General features: G+C 39.4%; 2 protein-coding genes across 2 annotated transcripts in view; one reads left to right on the top strand and one right to left on the bottom strand.

The window, feature by feature from the left end:
• Positions 1-10,346, bottom strand: part of LOC115238207 (protein timeless homolog) — a 114,979-nt gene that overhangs the window by 66,151 nt on the left and 38,482 nt on the right. The window lies entirely within an intron of this gene.
• LOC115238208 (insulin-like growth factor-binding protein complex acid labile subunit) lies at positions 5,028-9,870 on the top strand. The gene has a single exon (XM_029811814.1). The coding sequence runs from the start codon at positions 5,369-5,371 to the stop codon at positions 8,102-8,104; it is 2,736 nt and encodes a 911-aa protein (XP_029667674.1). The 5' UTR covers positions 5,028-5,368; the 3' UTR covers positions 8,105-9,870.

The raw sequence follows: 10,346 nt of genomic DNA, 5'->3' as shown, positions 1-10,346 counted from the left end.
TTCCAAAAACGTAAAATTTACAGAAAAAATTTAATTGAGATATGATATCTTCTAACTCAATAATTGTACAAACAACTGTAAAAACAAAAACTAAATGGTTTTTTTTTTTACGGAATATCGAGTTATGCTCTCATATTCCAAAAAAAAGATCATATATGGTCGATTTATGTCACAAAAACGTTCCACCTGTCTGAAATTTAGTGTACAGCAATTATGTATTTTGGTCGTTATATATTTTTTTGTTGCAAACATTCTTTTTTCTTTTCTTTCTGTGTTTGTAATTTAAATATTTATTATATTATAATAGCATACTGTTATTATCTTTATAACAATTATTATTGTACAAATCATCTATTAAATTCAAGAATATTGATCAATGAAAAAGTAGCACAAAGTTTATGTTTGACAGAAATGCGTACATATACATGTATTAAAAACGATCAAAAAGAATTAAGTACATTTTATACATGGGCGAGAAAAATAGCGTCGTTAAAGTCTATTCTATAGTTTACTGGACGTAATATTCGTCCATGTAAAGAGCCAAAAGAAAATGCCTCGGCGCACAGCAAATGGGCATGGCAATACGAAATGGGAATAATACCCTGTCGTGAGAATTCGATGCCAGCGGCAGCGCTGCATTCAATAGCATGATTCACCCGGTGCTCTCAATTCTACAGATTCTGCTAGCGATTGTGGGAGCCGCAAAAATGTAAAATACCGGAAACAGCGAATGCTTGTGAATGAAGGAAAAGAGAAGTCTCGAGGCTAGAAATAACAAAGACGCGCTAATGATTATTACTCGCATGCAAGTAGAACTGTACATGGATAATTAATGTAATTTTATATAATGTAATTTGTTAAATACATAGTTTTTATATAAACTAAAACATGTAATTTTTATATAAATATATAAAACTAGTATAAAAATAAAAGAAAGTAATATAGATAAATATTATACGACATAAAATATTCATAATTTTAGATATTTAAAGAGCCGTATAATATAAGGCCATAACGCAGAAAATAATTTTAACGTGTATACAAATTTTATTTTTGGAATTTCGTATTGATATCGCTTTACGTTCAATATGACAATGCAAATATAAAGCTCGATTTATATATCTAATACACGAGGAAAGTTATACGGTTTAATCTTAAAATATTCTTTATTATTTGCATTATTTTAAATAAATGTATAAACACACATTTATAACCTCTTTTCCAGGCTTTCTGCAACTAGATGCTGCGCATCTCTTACACTAAGTATGTCTTTGTGAAACAGAGAGAAGAAAGATTCAACTTGTACACGCGCGTACACGTTTAGCTCTGCAAGAACAGCCCTATACCTTCTGACACACATTTCTCTACGCGACCCGCAGTTTTCCTTTTACCTTCGCCTTTATCTCTGGACCATTCCGCTGGTCCTATTTTATCTAGAGATATCAAATGACCCCCTAGACACCTTCGTTCTCTCTTACTCATCTCCAGCCACATTTGTATCTGTCTCGCGTTCCGGCTACTCCGAATCGCCCGTATTGTACGTGCTAAAATCTGCGCACGCGTTTACTCGCGTTCATGTAACAATGTTACATTTATTAATGTTGCGATTTACTAGTTACTAGCGTCAGGATGAGAGACGTCGTAACACTGATTAAAAATTCAAGATATCATATACCTGAGACATCATCTCGCACAGTTAATATTTTAAACGATTGTTTTTGTAAATCAGTCTTATAGCTAATGTCTGTCATAAAATAAAGGGTTAATTTGCTAATTCAATTTTAAGATAGTAAGCTGTTTTCATAATGTAAACAACGTTTATCCAATTTAATAATAATTCGACGATGTCGAAATATATTGTACAAAATAATGATCGTCGTCGCATTCTAATATTGTTAGACACGTTTTATTTTACAAGGTTAGCTTGCAAATTGCGACTTGCCATTTGTCTTTTTGCTGTTTGACTTTGTGCATCAAGATAGTAAAAGTTATACTTCTTGTCCTGTAAAATACATGCATTAAAACTCCATCTTGGGTAGGATGGAAGGTCTGCGCGCGCCATATCTCGTTCGAACGAGATCGCGAGGCTGCTCTAAAGAAGGATACACCGATATATCTACTTCCACACTATAGCAGATTACAATAGTCATTCGGTTTCGTTTCTAGTCCCTTAAAAACGGCCGAGCGGCTCGTTTCGAGCAGGACACTAGAAATTGTACGAGCGCGAATAACTACAGCGGATATAAAGAATGCGTTATACGGGAGTCAACATTTACGAGTCTACCCGTTATCGTCCTTCGTCGTGACTTCCTGCCACCACGGTAAACCCTATCTAAAAAAGAGACCTCGACGTGTTCGCCAGCACGTCCTCGTTCCTTTCGTTCCCGCGTCCAACCGCGTCCTACTTTGAGACCAGGAATTTTCTATTTCCTTGGGTATCGCAAGATCAACGCGAATTCTTGGCATTGATGCCGAGGGAAAAAGGATGCTCTGGACTCTTAAATTGTCTTTATCAATCTTTCAGTAGGTGAGGCGCGTGAGAAATTGACATCGAAATAACGATCAATGGCGGTGAGCGAAAGCATGCGTTGAATTTGAATGCTCGACTGTTGAAAATCATTCGCATTTTCGACGGTCGACTTTTTACATGTACACTACTCGCAGTAATTAAGTACTTACTATACAAGTGTTTCTCTAAACTAATGGCGGATTAAGTGCTCGAGCAAAGCAGAAGAAAAATATTCTTTCTCGGGTGATGAATTGTACGTAAATATCCTGAAGGTAACTTGGGAACTTTTTTTCCTTGAACACTCTATCGAATATTTTAAATATTTATGAGAAACTTGCACAGTACTCTTATTGACTGATATTTTGGTTTAAAATCTATCTATGAATACACACTATAAGTGAATTATGTATTTGCGATTTTACAAAGAAAGCATACAAGTGTACTATAAGAGGACATGCAAACTTTATATTATGTATATATTCTACTAAACTTTATCACAAAAAACATAATATTAAAAGTTTATATTTCCTTAATTCTCTGAAATTCAACTAAAATATATAAAACGTATCATATATAATTTCATTATTCTGATATTTCTATTGTTAGTAGAATGATGTAAATTTACCTCAAGTAATTTGTGTTTTTTCAAGTTTTCAAGACTTTTAAAATTTTTTATTCTTTATATAAAACACTAGTCAAGATAATCAAATCATACAATTAACTCATAACGAACATCCAAAAATAATAATACTCAATAATAGCTCAATCATATGTTTTAATGTGAACAGGAAAAAGAAACAAAAATAATATATTCTTATTTTATAAAAGATGAATTGCATTTATGAATAAATCAAAGAATAAATCAAACTTCCCCTCTTCCTTCACTTTATGTTACAAAATCTCACCTAGACGCAAAGAGAAAAAATTTAGCAATTCACACAAACAATATTTTCGAGAAAACAACAACCACAATATACCTGTATAAATTTCAACGTTACCTATATTGATAAAAATAGTCTCCCAACAATCAAGCTTAACGAAGACGTAAAATAAACTAAAACCAACGTTTATAAAAACATGATACGTGGATTCAATTAACGATAAAATTTAGAGAAACTAAAATAAGCTTTCTATTTTAAAAGAACATATATCCATAATCTTCTTTTACTGAAAATACCGGATGTAATCAGGTCGTTCTGCAATATCAATGCTCAAAAAAATATCGGAAATGAAATATTTGAAAAAAAGTGATGATGATAAAATATGGCTACGCATTCTGCGAGAATGTTAACAAAAAAGAAAACTTGGATTGCTATCCTTTGGAATGCCAAAATAAATTAATCTGACAAATGAAAAAATTCATGTGATAAAATATAACAAATAAATACCATATTATATAACATAATAAAATAATATAGCACTTGGCATGTATAGGATAGGTGCAAGGAGATATTATCTGACCTTTCACCTTATCTCGTGAGAATTGCATCTTTGCGCCTCCGTAACCTCGGCACGCGAATCGAATCTAAGAAAACCGACTAGCGACTAAAACTCATGAAACTGCCGGCGAAGTTTTAGTTGGATTAGTAACTTAGTGCGTGCTTATTGTCTTAACGAGTATCTATAATATTTCCGAGAACGTGACCTCTTCGTGGTTGTTCCAAGAATGATGGTAAACCACATGCGCTGGCTACTTCGCTAATTGCATTAAATGTTCAAGCAAGCGAAACTCTATACGAGATAACAATTATTTTTTTATAGCCCTGATATATGCACTATTTTATGTCATTACCTGACAAGCGATCATGCGCTATCGACTAACACAAATATATATAGAGAACGGTAAAAAATTTTATCGCGCAAAAAAAGTCATAAAGAAAGAGGAGAAACTGCTTCTTCAGCAAGAACATTTGTCTTTTATGTATTTCTGACTTCGTCAAAAAGTATATTAAGAGCAATATGTGCGAAATAATTGCAATATAAAAAATGATAATAGATAAAAAACAAATTCAGATTTAACAAAGAGCAAGATTATAAAAAAAATAAAAGCTTTGCTAGGCAGTAGTTAGTGAGACGGCCGGTAGCAAGGACTGTTGGTGAAATCGTAGAATACCGGCTTTACGCGTCAGTACGCTGTCAGAGGACGCAAGCGCGCTCGCGCCTCTTATCGAGTTCGAGAGCAAAAGCGACGGCTGCCGGTAGTGGTGGCGAGGACAGTGATGGTAGTAGTAGTGGCAGTTATATACCTGTATACAGGTCTGATATATATATGTGTATATATATATATATATATATATATATATGGGGGGGGAGGGAGAGAGAGAGAGAGAGAAACGGAATATACGTGCGGCAGAAGAGGGTGAAATGGTTGTAGGTGGCGGCACACAGCCGAGTGTCGGAAGATAGAGGGGATCGAGATGAGGGTGCAAGAGGGAGAGAAACCAGCGGAAGGGTAGGTAGGAAGATGAAACGTAGGGTAGAGAGGAGGGGAGGAAAGGAACGACGCGCGGAGGGTGGCGGGTGCAGCTACGAGTCGCGCGAGCGCCGCAGTGTTTGTCAGTCCTTCGTATGGACATCACGTTCGATGAGACCGATAGTACTCGCCGGTATTGGCATTCGTATATATATATACACATATATATATATAATCTATATATAACGCTTTTGGCGGCATCCATCATCGTCGATAGCATCGTCGATCGTGCAACGTCAATTCCGCCCCGTAGATGAACTCGCGGCACGCGTTGTCGCGATTCCCGATATCGTCGTTGTCTCGTCACTTTGCCCGCGAGCAGACGAGCGGCGTCGCGAGATCCCACCGGACAGCGGACGAGATGTGAAGACGTCGCCTTGGAAGCGATGTGGCTTCCGTTAGTACTGCTCGCCTTGATGGCGAGCGGTTCCGCCTGTCCGGACCTTTGCGAGTGTCATCACCAGAATGGTGTCGAGAAAAACGACTTCGCGCCGATTTTGTTAGACGTGACGTGTCGTGGACGCGTACCCGGTCTATCGGAAATACCCGTGGGAGTGAGAAGTTTCTCGGTGAACAGCGCCGAGAGAACGGACATCGCTGTTCTCTTGGACGAGCTCGAGACCGCCGATCTAGTGAAAAATCTCGGGATGATCGATATCCCGGATAATAATCTCAAGATGAACGACACGTCGGGGACGAACGATACGTCGTCGGAGAAACTAGCGGACGTAACGGCAGAAGCGCTGCCGTATTTAATCGAATTCGCGGTGACAAATTGTTCGTTGGTATCGTTAAACACGTCGTGGCGCGGTTTCGAGCGTTTGAGGTCGCTGAATCTGTCGTGCAACAATTTGCCGCAAGTAAAGGACATGCTAATGATTCACGCGGTGAATCTAAGTGAGCTGACATGCCTCGATTTATCGGATAACTCGTTGTCGGACATTAGTGTCGGTTCTTTTAGGACGCTCACCGGACTCATGCGTTTGAGCTTACGTAAAAACGCGATCGGCATAGTGGACGAGAAGGCGTTTTGCGGTTTAGATCGATTGGAATTTCTCGATCTATCGGACAACAGGTTGGCAGACTTGCCGGATAGCGCGCTTACGCCGTTATATTCCTTGCAGAAACTCGATCTGAGCGGCAACCAATTACAAGTTTTAGGCGCCAGGTGGTTCGAAAGTCTCGACAGATTGAGAGAACTCGACGTTTCGAGAAATGGATTGGCCAGAGCGGCCTCAGGAACGTTGCAACCATTATCGGGGCTTTCTGTTTTGAGACTCGCGGAAAATCCGCTAAAAGAGAGAGATGTATCTCTATTATTGGGTACCGGAAGAAGATTAGAGACGGTAGACGCATCTCGAACTGGATTGGCGAGAGTTCCAGCCGCTTTAACGAGATCAGTCAGGGCGCTCAGACTTGCTGGTAACAAACTGACTACTATCCGCAGCGGCGACTTGGACAGTTATCCCCTGCTACGTATGTTAGATATCGCCGATAATCGTCTGACGGATATCGAGAACGACGCTTTAGGGCGGCTGGAGGTTTTAGAAGAGCTCGATCTGTCTGGAAACGCACTTTCGAAAATACCAGGAAGTTTGCCAAGCAGTCTCATAATGCTTAAGCTTCAACGAAACGCGATAACTGCGCTAAAGCTCGACGATCTCAATGGATTGTACAACCTACGATCGCTGACATTGAACGATAATGACATCAGCGAGATCGAAGTAGGCGCACTTGGTCAACTGCCTCTGCTCGCCGAACTGGATCTATCCGATAATCCTATCAAAGCGTTATCAACTAATACTCTAAGTGGGCCGAGTAATCTGGCCAAGCTCCGGATGTCGGGTCTAACATCGCTTCAACGACACCAGGAAGAACAAAGTGATATGGCGTTCCCTGTACCGACACCGGAGAGACTAATAATGTTAGACGTGTCGCGTAGTCCGGTTCTTGCGGGACAATTATTGGCGGATGACGCTGCATTGTCCGCCTGTAAGAGCCTAATAGAGCTAAATCTTTCGGCGACCAACATCAGCAGCATTAGATCCGATCTCGCGTTTATGCTGCCGCAGCTGCGTGTTCTTAAGCTCGGCAAAAACAATTGGAATTGCACGGGAGATCTCTACTGGTTGGGCGAATGGATTAGACAGCACCGCGAATCGAATCAACAATCGAACCAACCGGCTCGATGTTTCAGTCCGCGGAAATTGGCGGGATTATTTTTGCACGAGCTGCCACCACCGCCGAATTCCATTTCCACGATCGCGGCAACCATCACGACGGCAACGACGAGCATTTCGATTACCGCATCTGTCGTCTTCACTGATCAGCCAAACGTCACAGTATCGTCTTCCAATATCGAAGGTGCGAATTTTCAGCGCAACATCACGGATCCTCCGGCATTATTTTCTAAAAAAAACGCGAGAACCGAATCAAAAGTCGAAGGTGTAGCTGATTCGAATGTTTTCTCGTCCGCGAAAACCGCCATTACGACGAAAATACAAAAAAAACCATCGCGAATCTACGAGGCACCGACGTCCTTCCGTAACGTAACATCGTCAATCACGACGCGAACGAGTAGGGAACCGGGTCGAAAGAGCGATAAAACAAATCGTATCTCGATGGATCAGAATTTAATCAAGAACGCCGTCATTCCGTCGGCCTCTCGAGCACCGCACGACCCCAAGCTATCCATTATAGGAATGGAAGACGCGGAATCGCCTCCGCAAACTTTCGATAATCGGGCCGACGGCGAGACGCGAAAAAACGAAACGAGCAAACTTGCCGCGTCAGGCGACGGCGAGATTCTTTCGTCGGCGACTTCGCACGTGAAAGGAAAAACGATCGAGAAGGCAAAGGAGAGCGCGGTGTCGGACGATTCGAAAACGATAGCGGAGAAATTGAACAGCCGAGCGACCGATTCAGCCGGCGCTAGAGTCTCCGAAGCTCTATCCGCCGGTGCTCATCCCGGAATGTTGGTGTTGGTCGGCGCGGCTCTCGGCGCTGTCGCGGCGCTCACCGTCGTCCTTTCGCGAAGAGCAACCGTGCATCGGACGGATCGGTATCATCGCCACGAAAACATCGAGGTGCACACTCTCACGCCTACCGCGGACCTTTGGTGACCCGAATCGGAATATGTTCGTCTGTTCGAAAGAGACAGGCAATTAGACATCGAGAATCGCGACCGAGAAGCGTCGGCGACGTTGCCTCAACAATCACGAAGAAAATTACGGCTGATCGACGTGTGTCTGAGAAAAATTTTCAAGTAACAAGCGCAATATATCGCTGATCAAAGGCGCGCATCTTGTTATTGTGACGAGATCTAAATGGATCTGCCGAGCACGATAACTAAAGTGTTAATCAGAAAGTTGGAAGCATCCTCCTGACTGGGGAAACCACAGAGAAGAGGACGGGCGACTAAACGTCGAAGTTGGGAACGAGATACTCCGAGCTAATCCGTATCGCTTCGGAAACCGCCAATACGTTGCGGATTACGAGGCAATACCTTGCAAAAATAATTAATTATTCAACGATGATTTCAATCTTCTGTAAATAATAAGAGAAAGGCATAACATTGCCGAGAGACTACCGAGAATCTAAAATTCATAATCAGAGAAAAATATCCATATAGAAAATAGTGTTACTTATAAAATCAGTTTCTGTAATCACACGCATGTATCTGGCATATCGAGTTCTTTGCAAATCATGAATAATTTTGTAAAATCATTTCAATGTCGATATCGGTATAATCTATCCGGTGAAAATTATCCGACGATAACACTGTTCAAACTCCATCAACAGCGGAGATGCAGACGTCAAGCATTGTAACCAAGACGTTAAAAGCACGAACGAGAATCACCGCGCCATTTTATATAGAGTTTGACATATATAAACACATCCGGAGCAACACATGCCGAAAAATACAGGACGCATCCTACAAACTAAAAACTCGGGGAAAAAACTGCGTGCGAAAAATTCGACACAATTTCGAATCGTGCATCGCGGTTGATCGATGCCGCGCGAGACCTTCATGATAATAAATTGCCAATTGTAAAAAGAAACGCACAAATGAAAACAGCTAAATGAAATAATATACGAGAAGTCTAAATTCGCCAAATTCTCGACATTAGTGCTTAATATTTTCTGACATCTTCGGTATTGCACACGTGTCGTAATCAAGTGACAATATTCACGAGTAAGCGGACTTACCGATTTAATTATTTGTCTAAAATCAGACCGATAAATTGGACATAGTGACAATAATAATGGTTACATGCCGCGTTTCGAGAGTTTGACTCTTCGCGGTACGCTCAATTCCTAAGAAGACTATATTGTGACTGAAATAAAGTGCGAGTGTAATAAAAGTAGGAAGAGAGCATAAGGCTAGCAAAAGATAGAAAAACGTGGACGTGGTAGAGAAACAGGTAGGACAGCGCCAAAATAATGCAGAATGTAGGAAAAAGGAGGAAAAAAAGTGCGAAAAATTTGCGGTGGCAAATAGTATGCTTGAACGATAAAATTAGACTTTTATCGAAAAGTGTGTGCATGTACGAAAAATCGAGTGTGTAAGAGAAAGAGAGAAAGAAAAAGAAAGAAGGATAATCCGAAAAACCATTCGCGAATGCAGTAAAAAAACGGGATGTACAGAAATATTGCTTCCATACTTAATTCCACTAAGCTTGGTGAGCCGTCAAGACTTCTTAATAAATACAAAAATGAAAGAGAGAATCACATCTTGCGAGAGAGAAAGAGAGAGAGAGAGAGAGAGGGAGAGTGAGAAAGAGAGAGCGAGAGCAGATAGACAAATAACGAAGAGGCTAAATATTATCTTTCTTAAAATAACCAGTGTCAAAATACCGCTATAATAATAAACCGATGTACAAAGATACATCTTCGTTTTTCTCTTTGCCTTTCTCAATTTTTTGTTTTCAATATTCTTCACATATAAAACAGAAAAAGAATATATAATACAATATTTCATAGTGCACAAAAGAATATTCACATAAATATTCTTAAGAAACTACTCTAGAGAAAGATATACATTTTACTTTATATAATAATGCATGCATATATTATAAAAACTTATATATGATTATTTATAATTATCCTTATATAAATGATTTTCTTGCTAGTCTAAACAGTATAAATGTAAAAAAAAAATAATAATAATTTTACCCATTATATATGACAAATTTTATAAACTTATTTTATATCGATTTTTTAAAATGAGTTAGACGCGATATATTAAAATTCTTATCATTTCTTTAGTTCATATAAAAATAAATACCAAAGATATTTATATTTGGCATCATCAATATATTAAATAGGTACGTATAATAAATTAATATTAATTATATGTATATA

This window comes from Formica exsecta, unplaced genomic scaffold (genome assembly GCF_003651465.1).
Source record: "Formica exsecta isolate Colony F162 unplaced genomic scaffold, ASM365146v1 scaffold33, whole genome shotgun sequence".
NCBI classification, from domain to species: Eukaryota; Metazoa; Arthropoda; class Insecta; order Hymenoptera; family Formicidae; genus Formica; species Formica exsecta.
This window is presented reverse-complemented; position numbering and strand designations above follow the sequence as displayed.